The sequence below is a fragment of the Symsagittifera roscoffensis genome, chromosome 10 (genome assembly GCF_963678635.1).
Source record: "Symsagittifera roscoffensis chromosome 10, txSymRosc1.1, whole genome shotgun sequence".
Lineage (NCBI taxonomy): Eukaryota > Metazoa > Xenacoelomorpha > Acoela > Convolutidae > Symsagittifera > Symsagittifera roscoffensis.
In genome coordinates, this window is record NC_087071.1 from 6,802,871 (window position 1) to 6,819,817 (window position 16,947).

The following is a 16,947-nucleotide window of genomic DNA, read 5'->3' on the forward strand; positions in this document are numbered from 1 at the left end:
CCTGCTCAATCAACGAACCGATCAGAACCCTGGCCCGACAAAAACACCCCCCCCCCCGCACTTTTCTAACCTCGCTGTATTTTTTTCACTAAATGATTTTTACTGAAGTAGGTTTTTTAAAAACAGAAATTCTATAAAAAAACTCTTATAACAAAAATTAATCTGGCGATTAAGACAAACTGAACTCAATATGACTTAACAATTTTTGACTTAAACAGTTTAAATTCTCTTATTCCGGAAATGAATCAAGTAATGATCAGGATGCTCTGTCGGTTTATAGAACTAAATGCGGTCCTTGTCCGGATGCGGTTTTGTGCGCGACAATGACGCAAGTTTGTCTTCAGGCTCATAGTTTGAATCAATTTGAAGCTAATATGAGTGTTGAGATGATCTGAGCTGGTCACTGGTAATGAACAGGAATACACAATGAGTTCATGCGGAAGAAAACTTTAGTTTAATAAGTACTGGGTAACCTCTAGAAAAAACTCCTTCACTGATTGCAAAAATGGTTGAGTCATCAGTAGAACACAATGGAGTGAGTTTGTTCTCTAGGGGTGACATTTTATGCACTTGTAGTTGTGTCTCATGTCCAGTTTCCACATTCTTCAAGTCTGTCTCGAGGTCTACTTTGTACACATGTGTGTTATCAATCCTATAATCCCTGAGCCATAGATATCCTTCGTGTGGTTGTCCAAATGGTGTCCAAACAAGGGACCATACATTATCCACTCCAGTGAGGATCACATACTTCACATTCGCTGTACTGTCTGCAGAAGAGGAGGGTGAGGACGAAGAAGAACTTGTTTGATTGTGAAGTGATTGTAGTGGCAATGAGACCACTGCCACTTTATTTCCATCAATTCCACAACTGAGAAGGAGAGTGGTCTCATTGACCAACACACAACCACTCAAATACATAAATCCCTTCACTTTAATGTCCAGATGTGACAGAGTGTGGACTCTTCTCACTCTATTTCTGTAAATGGCCACACTATCCCACTTATGATTACCAAACCCACCTCTAACTGCCAATGCGATTGTGTCTCTCTTTGATACCAAGCGCCAAAGTACACTCTCCCCATTGAGCAGTCCTCTTGTGTCCAACTCAGTGTTACTGCTGCCTTTCTTCTTCAGACTGCACTGGTCCAACTCCTCCACTCTCTTCACTTCTCCTTCCTTCTGTGTAACCACTCCATACATAGTGTTGTTTACTTCGTCCATACAAATGTCCAACAACCGATCTTTATTTCCCCTGATCTTGTTCCACTCCATCGTCCTCTTCAGTTCCAACTTGTCATTGGCCTCGTTCACACCAATTACACTAATCACACTTCCTTCTCCCCAGTTAAAACACATCACTTCTCTTGTCTCCCAATTATATACTGCCTTATCACACCAAATTTTCCCATTCCACTTCCCTGTTTTTTTCACTCCAACCAACACTCTCTCCTTCCTCTCGCCCTTCTTTTCTACAGCCCCTCTCCCCACATTCTCTTCCATTCCTACACTTATCCCTCCTTCTGAACTGCCACTTCCAACGTTACTCCACCCATCAGCTTCACTTGGCCTACTATCACTAGTTGACACCCTAATGCCACCCTCTGCAATCAGCTGCCCTTGCCCACCAACCACGGAGCTAGAACTCCAATCATCCTCACGAGTCGCCACTATGTAGCCGAATATGTCTTCAAACGAACGCTCAATTTTACCGAATTGATCAAGTAATTTAGCCTTGAACTTCTGAATATCAGCCATCTGGCATTTCAGTGAATTTCGCACATCAATTGACATCACTTCAATCGCACGCGCTGATTTGCTTCTCAAGACGGATTCCTGTTTCCGCTCAACTGTCCCAATTTGAGCCACAACAGCCTGCCACTCCTGTAAAAATTCACTTAGCTTCTCACAATGCTCTCTGTAATTTGAGATTCGTGACTGGATTCTGTGCTGTGGCTCCAAGTAAACGTTCATGGTTGTGACTCCGTGAGATTTCCAGTCTTTATGATCTTGTTCCCAGCAAACTTGACATATTGCACTGGAGCATGGGTTGCAATAGAATTGAACTGCCTTGCCAGGGTGTTTCTCGCAGCAATTCACAGATGGAGTTTCGGGTCTTTCTGAAACACAGGTTTTTAAAGTAATACCAGGAAAAACACTAACACATGTTTCGTAAAAGAGTGAAAGCGTTTGATCACAACTTGATTTCTAGCTGCTAATCTTGTTGATCTAAATTTTTTTGAGAATCAGTTTTTCTAAACACTTTTAACGGAGTTATTTCTTTTTTTTTTTATTTTTATTGTTTTTTATTTTTTCATTTTTATTTGATGACTTTGTTTTTTTTTAAATCAGTACTGTGTTTAGTTTTTCTCTGTTTGTTTTTTAAAATCATTAAGCACGCTTCCGTGTGTTGAAATTTAAATTTAAAAAAAGTAATGGAAACGAGACAAAACTTGTGATTGCAAAGAAGTTGAAGGTTCATCCATAAAAAGTCATCCAAAAACGTACGTGTTTTTCATAACAAAATTGAAACTTTAGATAGTTACATGTAGCAGGTAAGGGGGAGGGGCGTCATCTGCCGGTGGTGTCCAATGCATTAGGAGTGTTGTTATTTTCCGGTACCCTCAATTATGCATTTAGATAGGGAAAAGATTTCCAATCTATTAGGATTAGGAAAAGCTTTCACGATGTATTAGGATGCAAGGTTTCAGATGTTGAGAGAGTAGATTTTTTTCGGCACTCGAATCTGCCATGTGTTAAGATAGGGTACAGATTTCTCTAAACAATTAGACGGGTAAAAGATTTCCTAGTAATAAGATAGCGTATGGATTCCCTGATGTTTTGAGACACAATGTTTTCATTATCAGGTTAAGAGAATGATAATAAAAACTAATTTGTGCAAAAACCTCAAGTTGGTGTATACTATGAAGAATGAAGGTATTGGACAATGTTTTTTGTTTCATGGTTTGTAAATAGTAAGATTTTATGTATGAAAACTAAGAGATTTTGTTCTGTAAAAACTTCAAAACACGATAAGATTTGATCTTATTTGAGCGATACTTTTTATATGATGTTTTAACTATTTAACGCAACTCTATTACCAGCTTAAATCTACTGAAAATTCAGAAAAAAAATCTTTTTTTTTGGAAACAAAAAAGTACGAAAGAAATCATAATCACAATTTTATCGTAATTAAACCTAAAATCCAAAAAACGGCTTTTATAATTCTGCTACAGAACATAAGTTCATAAAAATTTCTTGGTTTTGTTTTAATTATATCGTCTTGAACGTTTTTCTCTGAAAAAAAAATCATTAAATCAGTTGTTTGACTGTTCTTATGTAGAAACCATATGAAACGTAGTTGCTGATGTTAGGTTGATTGCCATTAGTTCAGCTCTAGGATCTGTGAGTGCTGCAACACGTTCTAGGGAAGAAATAAGATTTTGGATCTCCCTTGAAAAAGTCTTTGTATATCGGTGTAAGTACATCGGTCTCTTGTAAGGAAAGTGTGTTTGTACATCAGTGTTGATTTCCTCGTCAGTTAAAAAAAATTTTTCCAACACTTTACACTCCCATATTTACGTTTTATTGTACTGTAAGTAGTAGATGTTGGCGGTGATCATGGGAGGTGCATGGCGGACCCCATGTATTAAGATACGTTAAAGATTTCCGGTCCGCCATGCTATGTATTAAGATTGGGTATATAGTCTACAAGATATTAGGATAGGGAATACCGATGGTAAGATTTTTTGGTTTGTGTGTTGGTAAGATAAGGGTTAGAAAAACGAAATTTTTTTTGGTTTTTTTTGTGGAAAGGTTTAGTTTTTTTTGCCAAAATCACGGCGCGTGTTTTCTAATTGCGAACAACTAATTGTTAATTACGTGTAGATTGTGCAGTTAAGGTTTTGTATTTAGTTTTTTGGTGCATGATAAGAAAATAGTAAAAGTTTTTGTGCAAAAATTTGAAATTTTTATCAAAAAAAATGAAATTTTTTTCAAAAATTTCCAAAACAGGGTAAGATTCGTTATAATTTGATCTTATAAAAATTTATGAGATACTTTTACTTTCTATCTATCTGAATTTCATCTGAAGCTTGATGAAATTTCGAAAAAAGTCAAGTTTTCGAGAAAAAAAATTAAATTACAAAGAAGGTGTATAAATCACTGCATTGTACTGTAAATTTACTGCCATATTTTACGCTTATAAATAAAAAACTACACAATTACATGAAATTACTTATAAAATTCAAAACATGCACTTCATGAAGATTATTCAAGTTTGTCTGGTAGAATTTAAAAAGAAGAAATGCTGAAAAAATTGCGTAAAATCCATTTAAATTGTCAGTTTTTTGTAGTTTTCTGGGAACCATTTGCCACTATTTTTTTGTTAGTAAAGAATAATTTGTTCTTTTTCGACCCAAAGAATCAGTAAAGTAGTAAGTTTGTTTAAGAGTGCTATCATGATCCAGTGTTCCACTCTATCATTGCTTGGGCTTGAGTTCAGAATTGAAAAAGATTAATTTGTTAGCTGAGGTACTTTATCAGTAGGGTAAGATCCCATGTACATGAACCTGAGTTCAGAATTCTTTCAATTAATTTGCAAAAGTGAAAAATTATCCATCTTTGCAATTGTTAGCTAACTTACACCTAAAACAAAGAAATATATAGTTTGATATTGTAATTTGGGTTGGAAAAAACTAAAGTTATTGACTTACGCGCATGTAGGTATTGAATCAACAAAGTCCCATACGCAAAACTTGTAAACTGGACAAAGGTTATTGAACTCTGGTTTACAGTCTAGGTTGAAGAATTTTGTTTTCAATCAAACAGCATTCTTTGTCTGCTTTTTCTGGAGAATTAGGTCTGAAGAAAAACAAAATAGATAGAACAGAGACAATAACAAGGAAAAGTCCCAAAAAACTGCAAAACTTTTATAGTAGCCTGAAAACTCAAAAAAACTAAGCAATTTCAGCGACTGTTCCGAAATTGTCAAATTGAACATTTGATAGTCTTTCTACCAAGTCTTTCACTTCCGGTACTTGCTCCAAGCGAAACTGGAAAAACATTTCTAATATCAAGCTTTCTTCACTAAGTTTTGGATAATGCAACTGTTCAGCTGCATCCTGTAGTTAAGTCAAGCCAAAAACTAAAATATAGGGATTTTGAAAACCTTCCATAGGAGGAGCTGTGAAATCTTCATTAAACTGCATTGCTTTCATTGTTGTAACATAACGTCGACAAGGAGAAGTTGTATCTAATGAAACAATTGTTCTTCCACCCCGAAAAATTCCAAGCTCTCTTATATGAAATTGCTGATAGCTGAAAGAGTTATCATGAAAAGATCCTGCAACAGCTGAATTTGTATTCGTTGCAACAGCTATTCTTCTTATTGGAGAGTTATTGAGTATATTTTCCTGTTTAAATTGGTTTTGACGAAATGGACTGTTGAAAGTTCTTGCTATAGTTTCCATGTAAATGTATTGAGCAGGTTCTTTTTCTAGATTCCATTGCAAGTATTGATGATTAGGTTCAGCAACTAAAATTTTTCTAGTTAACAATCAACAATTTTCAGACTGACATTTGGGTTATCAAATAGCATATAAAAATTAGCTCTAGCTTTAATTCGAACTTTGGTAATTGGTAGCAACAATTTTTCGCAAGTAAACAAATCAATGGCGAGACTCCCATAGACTGAAAAAGTTATCCCTGTTCCTAAAGAATTTGCTCTATCAGTGAATGAATGCATATCAAATGCATCAGGATATTCTTCAAAACTATATCCATGACAAGCGATTATTCCTTTATTACTCACTGCTGACGAGTTGAATTCGTTCGATATTTGTGCCTTATGAGGATATAAACCATTGGCATTGTAAACCATTGTATTGTTAAAATAAACTTCACAGTTGGCGAACAGAGAATGTAATAGATTGCTTACATCAGTTAAGTAAGTTTGTGGTTCCTCATCTGAATCTTCCTCCAATTTTCCTTTAGGTTCGGCTTTAACTTTTCTGAAAGGATTAAACAATCTTCCTTTGAATAATTGAAGCTTTAGACTAAGATGTGTATCACGCATATCCAATTAGAGATTACGATCCGTTTGAAATTCAAACTCAATACTGCTTTCATCCAGAGAAGTGCAGGGGAATACGTCTTGTGTGTAAGATGATATAACTGTTTCCAATAGTGGAAGTTTTTCAAAAATCTCCTATGAAGAATTTGTAAAAGCCCCGTACCAAAAAATAATTTGGTATTAACTCAACTTTTTTGTCAAAAGTGTCTTTGCGAGACCAACTGTTTTTCGTTCTACTTTTTCGAGAAATGGATCTGGTTCCACCTGTTCTACGTTTGTATTTCTTTTTTCAAACTCCCAACTGTTTTTGTTCCATAATCTTTTGCAAATTTTTTGAGTTTTTTCACGTCCACTAACAACTTCCCCAATTTTTGGAGCAGAGTTTTCAAACAAATCTGCGCCAATTTTTTCGCAGCTGGGACTATATATTTTTTAATAAAGGGGATTGCAGTTCTCCCAAGAGTTTGCGCGAGAGCTCCAAAACCTCTTCCACGTTGTCTTGCATGTCCTCGAAAAAAGGGAAATCAGCTGACTTTTGAGCAACCATTTCGATTGAAGTTTAAATCAAAAATGACTAATCGAAATCTTGCAGAACAAGAGAACAACTCGAATAACTCCTACGGACACAAAAACAATTTTTTCGCCGGTACTATTTCTTAGTTCTATCTTGATACTATGTAAATACTTTTTTTTTAGTTTTTCAAACTGTAAATTTGTAACAAAAAACTGATAATTCATATACTGTCCTGTAGAAGTTTTATCTCCACTTTTTATTTTGGAGATGAATGGAATACAACGCAATAATGGATTTTTTGTATCACCGGCTGTGTTATATTCTATAATATCACTATATATCACCAAAGAGTGTATTCTCATAATGTCGTAAGAATACTGAGGATAATGTGGTCCTTTTCTTTTCATTATAACACCTGTTTGATTTTGTTCTAAATCAATACCAAAAATGTGACTCGTGTCAGAACTTTGAATAATAACCACTGATTGATTCTCAGGTAAATGAACGACAAACTTTTGTGTAATTTTTTCCATTGATACATGGAATCCGTTATTTTCAAAAGCTTGATCACCCAGACGTTCTCGCATTTTGTTGTTCATGGCTACAACTATATCAACAATACTTGGATATAACCCTGGTTCAATGTTCATCGGTACATCTTCCTTTTCTCCTCAGAACTTTCTCTACCACCTATGAATTTAAACTTTCCCTCTGTAATATTTTGGTACAAAGATGGTTATGATAGTTCTGAAATAGCAACCTCCCATTCTCCTTTCAAAAGTGTTTGTTTGGGTAGAAAGTTTGTAAAAGAACTAAGACTAATTATCGGATAACAATTAAGAGAAGCGTTAGAAACCAACTCAATAGTAAAAGAATCCATGACAACTGATCGATAGAAATTTAGTTTAAAAACTAGTTTATTTTCAAGCTTATTATTTTCTCAGCCCTCTTTCATGAAACTTTCCCAGAATTTCTTATTTGTTTAGATCTTTGATGATAGATGTAGGAGGCTTTTTAGTAGATATTACCGAAAATTCAAAAATTTTATCTGTAAATTGTGGTTTGTATCCTTTTCGGAACGATTTATCATTCTTTGAAGTTCTCACTCTGTCTCCAATCTTGATTTTTAGTTTCTTATACCTTGTTAAAGGTTTATTGTACAGAAATGAGAGGAAATTAGCATTATTGACATCTCTAGGTGATTTCCCAATAGATCTATTGATGCCACAATTCATTGTAGACACAAATTGCGGCAACTTGTGAATGGATTTGTCACCATGATCTACTAAGTAGCGGTATTTTATGTGTTTTAATGATTGAATGGCTCTCTCATCAATTGCAGCTTTTGTTTCACTCTTTGTCGAGTAAATTTCAATGTTTTATTCCTCGCAAAAGTTTTTGAAAGCTCCCCCATATTCTGTTCCTTTATCAACCCAAAGTCTTTCAGGAGTGTTTTTTTTTCGAGAAATTATTTTTTGAAACCTTGTACTGTGTCATTGGCATATTTAGTTTTCATTTTTTGAGCTCTGACAAATCGCGAAAAAACATCAAAAGCATTCAATAAATATTTGACTCCACTGTTTCGACTCGCTAGTTTGTCCACAAATGCCAAGTCCATGCACCAAACTCCATTGAATTTTTAAAAAAAACTTAAAGCCTTCGGAAACGTCTGATCGGAGGACCATATTTTGTATACGATATCTTGGTTTGTAAAAATAGTTCTACTTTCTTATTTGACAATCCGCTTGCTCTACTCAAGTTTCGCACAGAACCGTACGCAGCTCTAACCCTAGAATACAATCTGTTCAGATTTACCTTTTCAGATTTGAAAGGAATCGAAGTTCCTTTGTCTATTGCTTTGGCATTCTTGTTCATAACAAGTTTAGGTGGAATTTGAGTTGGTGCCAAAATCGTTCAGTAAATATCGGGAAAGTCGGTATTTTTTCGCTTTAGAAAACATCGATTATCTAATATGATGTTTTCTGACCGATTTAGTCTAATTCTAGGATAATTTAAAATTAAATCGATAAGGTGCTTAATGTTACTCGTTTTCAACTTTGTATTTACAGCACTGTATATATGTTTCTACATAAAACAAAAACGAGGGGATAAAATCCAAAGCTGTTAGTGAATTTTTTGCGACATTTCTGGTAAGACGATATGAAAAAATCTTAATTTATTTTGAAGTTTTGAAACAAGATTTCTGGAAAAAACATTGTTCCAACTCATACTGCTCAGCTCAAAGAAATCTAAAAAAAAATATTCGAGAAGATGAATGATTGAATTACATTACTATCATAACATCACTCAACAAAATTAGAGTTCTCAACAAACATAAAATCTCCCAAAACTTGGGCAAGTTCTTTGAATTCGTTTAAAGTATAGTTGACATAGGCAACTTGCTTCAAGACTTTGTTCTACTTTGCAGCGAAGAGTCGAATCTGAATGTAGTGTGGCATGTTCAAACTGTACTTCGTGATTGTGACACACATCCTTCACTTCTTCTATGTTGCTACGTCATGCACCGCATGACAGTTCACAGTTCCTGCTCCATGGATGAGTTTTTGTCGGAATAGGGTTCCAATACAGGATCGAGTCCAAGATTTTCAGCATCAAAGACTTGCTGGGTTTTTTCAATTTGTCCCGATTCATTTGTCTTTAGCAATTGGAAGCAAGGTTCAAAGTGAATTTTTTCGTTGTAGGGTTTTTGGGAACAGGAAAACCTCCCAATTCTTTTTTGATTCTTAGCAAATTCAACATAGTTTGGAAGTTTATCTCTTCGTGAATACATTTTTGAATTGAGACTCAGAGCCAACTGATCAGTAGTAGATATTTCAAAATAATGATTTTTGTAAATATATAGAAACTAGGAAATGTAAATGACTCACTGTACATTCCAAATAAGGTATTACCACCTTAAATGGAATAATGAGTAGATGACGATTCAATTATGGACATTGCGTAGGTGATTAAACTACTTATTTGCAATTCAATGTAGATAAAAATTATTTTCAACAATTAATCAGAGATGGCATCTGCTATGTGTCAAGCATATCCAGCTTTTTATTCGGACTACAATGCAAAACCTCTTTCTATCTCTGTCTCAGAATTTTTTATGAAAAGTTCCTTGACACTCAAAACTACTGTGTATCTAACCATTCCTCATTCCATCGTGGAAAGTTGCAAATATCACCTAATGTTAATCGGATCATCGATCGATCAAATTTTGCTAAAATTAGATAAATTTCTTTTCACTTACCAAATTGTTGACTGTATATACACTATATACAAATACAAACTTTATTCCAAAGTTATTTCATCAAGAGGTGAGGTTTTCAATCAATTGATGTAAGGAACGTCTGCTGCGAAAAAAATTCAAAAGACACTATCTCAGTTCTGCTCAGAAGCTTGCGTCCACTCAGACTCTTTGATCAGCTTTCTAGGAAACGATTCGAAAAGTTCAAAACTGGAAGTATGAGACTGATTTGTTGAAAATTGTTGATTGTTCCATTGATGATTATGGTACTGTAAATAGTGAGGTTCAATTTTTTTATGAAGAATTGAATATTTGTCTAACAAAAATCTTGTCAAAATTGTTTTTATTCAAAATCCAAAGTTTTTTTAACGAATAAAATTGTAACTTCCAACACGTGTGCAAAAATTAACTCAGTTATTCCGCAAGATGCAAATTTTGATTTGACTTTTTCAAAAATTTAATTAATTATTTTTACAAGATGCAAAAAATTGTTTTGGTTTCATATGCATATGTGAAAAACGCAAAAGTTTTTTTTGTTAATTTATTGCTAGAAGTTTTTCATAATTAATGACTTTGAGTGCTATTCCGTATCTTAAAATTTTGTTTTTCCGATATTGATTTTTAACAAGTTTTTCTTTGATTTTTTTAACAAGTGTGCCAAAAAATGATAAAAATTTTTGCATGGTGCAAAAATTAATGTGAAGTTTCTAACATGTTTGCAAAAATTGAGATCGTTTTGTACTGTCATGTGTGAAAAAAAGTGAAACTTGTACAAGATGTTAAATTGGTTTAATTTTTTGCAATCTTTCTAACAAAACTTTGTAAAAGTAATTACCAGTTGTATATTGAGTTTGATTTTTTACAAAGTTTTTCAACAATTTTTCAAAAAGCACTTTACCTTTGCAACCTAAGCAAAGAAATTAAATTAAAAAACAAAATACAACAAACAAAATATTTACAAATTAAAGAGCTGTCGAGCAGCTGAGTTCTCAAAATTTTGCAAGTTCTCAATGGAGCGCAAAGCTGGTCTTGCCTCCAGCACTGGTGGTTCGCTGACTGAAGATCTTGGTTCAATGAACCTCTCTTCTTTTTCGATGGTAAGTGGTTGTCCACAAATCTATCTTTCCAAGGAAAGAGGAAATCGTCGAATGGTTGAGCCACATATCTAGAGACAAGAGTTTCGTGGTAGTTCATTCCCACATGCTCGGCCACTTCCTCCATCACTTGCATTTCTCCAAGTTGGTTCTCTGTAGGGGGTACTTGCGTTATATGATGTTCGTTGAAATCTCTGCGCATCACCTCCAACATGTGCCAGACTTGGATTGGGATGTCCATTCATGCCAGAAAAACTCCACAAACTGTTTCTCGCACTTGGATTTCTACTAAATAAGCCGAAAAATCTTCCGAGAACATTAGGTTGTTGTTTTGCACGAGAAGATAAATTTGAGCAAAATATTGTGAGGGAAGTTGATTAAGTAAAACTTAAGAGTAAAAACTAAATTTACAGTTGCGAGAGAAGAAGTTGACGGTGATTAAGTTGAAACTAAATTATTTGGAGCTGAGAGAGGAGGTCGTTGACGTTGGTTAAATGGAAAATAAAATGATTTTTAGTTAAAAGAGAGTGGTACCTTATTTATTTTTTTTGTATAAAATCAATTTTTTGTATATAATCGATGGGTTATTTGATTTTTTTGTATATAATCGATGAAAAATTGCTGATCTTTGAGTAGATAGTCAAGTTCTTTGACTTTGATGTATGTTTGAGATGTAGGCAAATTTCAGTTTTCTTTTTATGGAATTCTTACAAAAAAAGTCGTGTCCAATCGGAAAAAAAACTCCATTTTGAGTACTTTTAAAAATTGTCGTTTCCAAACCAAAAATGTTCATTTTTGTTCTAGTTGTCGTATTCAATCATACATAAGTTTACCTTTAAAGGACTTAAATTATCCAAAAAAATTGAAAAAATATACAATAAACAATAGCAAAAATAAATGACCAAATTTTGTTTGTTGTAAAAATAAGAAATATTGCCGATATAAGTAAAAAAAATAAACAAAAAAAAAATAAAAGTAGCATCTCTACAAGTCTTCTCATCAATTTATTTGATTTTCTTATTTATAATTGATGAAAAGTTGCTGATCTTTGAGTAAATAGTCAAGTTCTTTGATTTTGATGTAGGTTTGAGAGGATAGCTCGAAATTGATGAACTTTTCAAAGCAAATCTCTGGAAATCTGATTCCAAACCTGATCAAGCAAGATTTTGAACTTTGAAAATCTTTAAAGAAATGGAGAAATAAAAAAATTTGCTTGAGAGTTTTGACAAATTTTAGAGTTGGGTTTGGGAAGAAAAAGAGTCTTTGGAATATTATTGTACGACTTTTTATTAACTTCAACTTTTCTAAAATAATTAAATTTTCTTTTTCTAGTCAGGTGTAACTCAGCAGTAAGTTTATAGCTGAAATAAGCAATATGGGGATCAAAAATAAACCCTTTGACTGAGTAACTATCCCTAAAAAAGACCTTTTTTTAGTCGGAGAACTCTATTTTGGACAATATAAACAACCAAAAATTTTTGAAAAAAGTAAGAATCTTCAATTATTTCATCAATAAGGCAATCACACGGAAAGTTTTCTTTTCTCTTTTAGAGTAGCTCGAGGAAGTTCAAAAGCTTTCAATTTACATTCTTCAAAAATGATTGTTTTTGATCCAAAGCTGTCTAGAAACTGCTCAGTTCTGATTAGTTGAGAATTTTTATGGAAAAGTCTAGAACTTTCGAAGGAATGACGTAGGCAATGATGTCATTACAATAAAAGGAATGTTGCTTGGTTGTTGACGTCACTTCTATTTACAGAATGACGTCATTACCATTAAAAAAATGCGTAGGCTGTGACGTCACTTCTTTTCGCAGAATGACGTCATTACCATAAAAAGATAATTGCGTAGGCGATTACGTCAATGTTAGTATAAAAACGCTTTTTTATAAGGTTGATTCATTAAGTTTCTTTGCCAATCAGAAACAGTCAATTGAGTTTTAATTCAATTTTTACATTTCGTTACTTAACAAAAAGAAAAAAGTAAGCATTTTCATTCAATTGGTACTTTAAATTTTTAATTTTGGGACATTTCTAAATACCCGATTTTTTTAAGAAAACGCTTGTCTTTAACCGAAACGAGAAAGTGAAGTGTGAGGACTGTGCTCACTAAAACAGGAGAGCTGACACTCCGAGACATCGAAAAAGATGTGAAAAAAGGAACATAAGTGTCCAAACTGTCTTTTTTATACAAAGAGCAAAGGGAGATGGGTTATCATGTTTCGAAGAAGCATGCTCAACCAACTTCGAAGCATTCGACAGTTTTTCGTTCTTGTGAAAAAGAGTTCCCAAATTACTACTCTCTCCAAAAACTTCGGAGAAAAGAACATAGAGCAAAACAACGGAAGCCCAATGATACTGTAGCGGACTTGAACAAAATTGTAGAGGAAGAAGGAGAAGATGGTGAAAAACAAAAGGAGGAACTTAGTGCTTGTCAACCTTTTCTGGTGGATACGAAGATGGCAAATGGGAGACATAAAAATATTTAACTTCCAAATGTCCAAGTTAGACACTGAAATAATCAACGAAACACTAGAGGAAGTCTTCAACAAGCACAATTCTGCCGCTAAAAACAACATTGCACTGGGGTTTGTTCTTCGAAATATTGAGACTGGTGAATATATTAATAAAAAATTTTCATAATTGATGACTTTGAGAGCTATTCCTTATCTTAATACTTCGTTTTTCCGATATTGATTTTCAACAAGTTTTTCTTTTTTTTTGAAAGATTTTCTTTGATTTTTTTTAACAAGTGTGCCAAAAATTTATAAAAATTTTTGCATGGTGCAAAAATCAAAGTAAAATATCTAACATGTTTTTAAAAATTGAGATGATTTCTTTTGTCATGTGTGAAAAAAAGCGAAATTTGAACAAGATGTTAAAATGGTTTAATTTTTTGCAAATTTTTTAACAAAACTTTGTAAAAGTAATCACCAGTTGTTTATTGAGTTTGATTTTTTGCAAAGTTTTGCAACAAGTTTTCAAAAAAAAAGTTTACCTTTGCAACCTTAGCAAAGAAATTTAATTACAAAACAAATTACAACAAACAAAACATTTACAAATTAAAGAGCTGTCGAGCAGCTGAGTTTTCAAAATTTTGCAAGTTCTCAATGGAGCGCAGAGCTGGTCCTGCCTCCATCACTGGTGGTTCGCTGACTGGAGTTCTTGGTTCAGAGAACCCCACATCTTCTTCGATGGTAATTGGTTGTCCACAAATCCATCTTCCCAAGGAAAGAGGAAATCGTCGAATGGTTGAGCCACATATCTAGAGTCAGGAGTTTCGGGGTAGTTCATTCCCACATGCTCGGCCACTTCCTCCATCATTTGCATTTCTCCAAGTTGGTTCTCTGTAAGGGGTACATGCGTTATATGATGTTCGTTGAAATCTCTGCGCATCACCTCCACCATGTGCCAGACTTGGATTGGGATGTCCATTGGTGCCAGAAAAACTCCACAACCTGTTTCTCGCACTTGGATTTGTACTAAATCATTCGAAAATTCTACCGAGAAAATAAGGTTGTTGTTTTGCACTGAGAAGATCATTTTGAGCAAAATATTGTGAGGGAAGTTGAATAAGTGAATGTTAAGAGTAAAAACTAAATTTACAGTTGCGAGAGAAGAAGTTGACGGTGATTAAGTTGAAACTAAATTATTTGGAGCTGAGAGAGGAGGTCGTTGACGTTGGTTAAATGGAAAATAAAATGATTTTTAGTTAAAAGAGAGTGGTACCTTATTTATTTTTTTTGTATAAAATCAATTTTTTGTATATAATCGATGGGTTATTTGATTTTTTTGTATATAATCGATGAAAAATTGCTGATCTTTGAGTAGATAGTCAAGTTCTTTGACTTTGATGTATGTTTGAGATGTAGGCAAATTTCAGTTTTCTTTTTATGGAATTCTTACAAAAAAAGTCGTGTCCAATCGGAAAAAAAACTCCATTTTGAGTACTTTTAAAAATTGTCGTTTCCAAACCAAAAATGTTCATTTTTGTTCTAGTTGTCGTATTCAATCATACATAAGTTTACCTTTAAAGGACTTAAATTATCCAAAAAAGTTGAAAAAATATACAATAAACAATAGCAAAAATAAATGACCAAATTTTGTTTGTTGTAAAAATAAGAAATATTGCCGATATAAGTAAAAAAATAAAAAAAAAAAAATAAAAGTAGCATCTCTACAAGTCTTCTCATCAATTTATTTGATTTTCTTATTTATAATTGATGAAAAGTTGCTGATCTTTGAGTAAATAGTCAAGTTCTTTGATTTTGATGTAGGTTTGAGAGGATAGCTCGAAATTGATGAACTTTTCAAAGCAAATCTCTGGAAATCTGATTCCAAACCTGATCAAGCAAGATTTTGAACTTTGAAAATCTTTAAAGAAATGGAGAAATAAAAAAATTTGCTTGAGAGTTTTGACAAATTTTAGAGTTGGGTTTGGGAAGAAAAAGAGTCTTTGGAATATTATTGTACGACTTTTTATTAACTTCAACTTTTCTAAAATAATTAAATTTTCTTTTCTAGTCAGGTGTAACTCAGCAGTAAGTTTATAGCTGAAATAAGCAATATGGGGATCAAAAATAAACCCTTTGACTGAGTAACTATCCCTAAAAAAGACCTTTACTTAGTCGGAGAACTCTATTTTGGACAATATAAACAACCAAAAATTTTTGAAAAAAGTAAGAATCTTCAATTATTTCATCAATAAGGCAATCACACGGAAAGTTTTCTTTTCTCTTTTAGAGTAGCTCGAGGAAGTTCAAAAGCTTTCAATTTACATTCTTCAAAAATGATTGTTTTTGATCCAAAGCTGTCTAGAAACTGCTCAGTTCTGATTAGTTGAGAATTTTTATGGAAAAGTCTAGAACTTTCGAAGGAATGACGTAGGCAATGATGTCATTACAATAAAAGGAATGTTGCTTGGTTGTTGACGTCACTTCTATTTACAGAATGACGTCATTACCATTAAAAAAATGCGTAGGCTGTGACGTCACTTCTTTTCGCAGAATGACGTCATTACCATAAAAAGATAATTGCGTAGGCGATTACGTCAATGTTAGTATAAAAACGCTTTTTTATAAGGTTGATTCATTAAGTTTCTTTGCCAATCAGAAACAGTCAATTGAGTTTTAATTCAATTTTTACATTTCGTTACTTAACAAAAAGAAAAAAGTAAGCATTTTCATTCAATTGGTACTTTAAATTTTTAATTTTGGGACATTTCTAAATACCCGATTTTTTTAAGAAAACGCTTGTCTTTAACCGAAACGAGAAAGTGAAGTGTGAGGACTGTGCTCACTAAAACAGGAGAGCTGACACTCCGAGACATCGAAAAAGATGTGAAAAAAGGAACATAAGTGTCCAAACTGTCTTTTTTATACAAAGAGCAAAGGGAGATGGGTTATCATGTTTCGAAGAAGCATGCTCAACCAACTTCGAAGCATTCGACAGTTTTTCGTTCTTGTGAAAAAGAGTTCCCAAATTACTACTCTCTCCAAAAACTTCGGAGAAAAGAACATAGAGCAAAACAACGGAAGCCCAATGATACTGTAGCGGACTTGAACAAAATTGTAGAGGAAGAAGGAGAAGATGGTGAAAAACAAAAGGAGGAACTTAGTGCTTGTCAACCTTTTCTGGTGGATACGAAGATGGCAAATGGGAGACATAAAAATATTTAACTTCCAAATGTCCAAGTTAGACACTGAAATAATCAACGAAACACTAGAGGAAGTCTTCAACAAGCACAATTCTGCCGCTAAAAACAACATTGCACTGGGGTTTGTTCTTCGAAATATTGAGACTGGTGAATATATTAATAAAAAATTTTCATAATTGATGACTTTGAGAGCTATTCCTTATCTTAATACTTCGTTTTTCCGATATTGATTTTCAACAAGTTTTTCTTTTTTTTTGAAAGATTTTCTTTGATTTTTTTTAACAAGTGTGCCAAAAATTTATAAAAATTTTTGCATGGTGCAAAAATCAAAGTAAAATATCTAACATGTTTTTAAAAATT

At 33.5% G+C, this 16,947-nt stretch overlaps 1 protein-coding gene across 3 annotated transcripts in view; it reads right to left on the bottom strand.

Moving 5' to 3' along the window:
• Positions 1–208: 208 nt before the first annotated feature.
• Positions 209–16,947, bottom strand: part of LOC134855355 (uncharacterized) — a 65,662-nt gene continuing 48,923 nt past the window's right edge. For all 3 annotated transcript variants that reach the window (XM_063871854.1, XM_063871855.1, XM_063871853.1), the window contains exon 3: positions 209–2,117. In XM_063871854.1, coding sequence (XP_063727924.1) covers positions 433–2,117 — 1,685 coding nt within the window. In that variant the 3' untranslated portion in view covers positions 209–432. The remainder of the gene's footprint in view (positions 2,118–16,947) is intronic.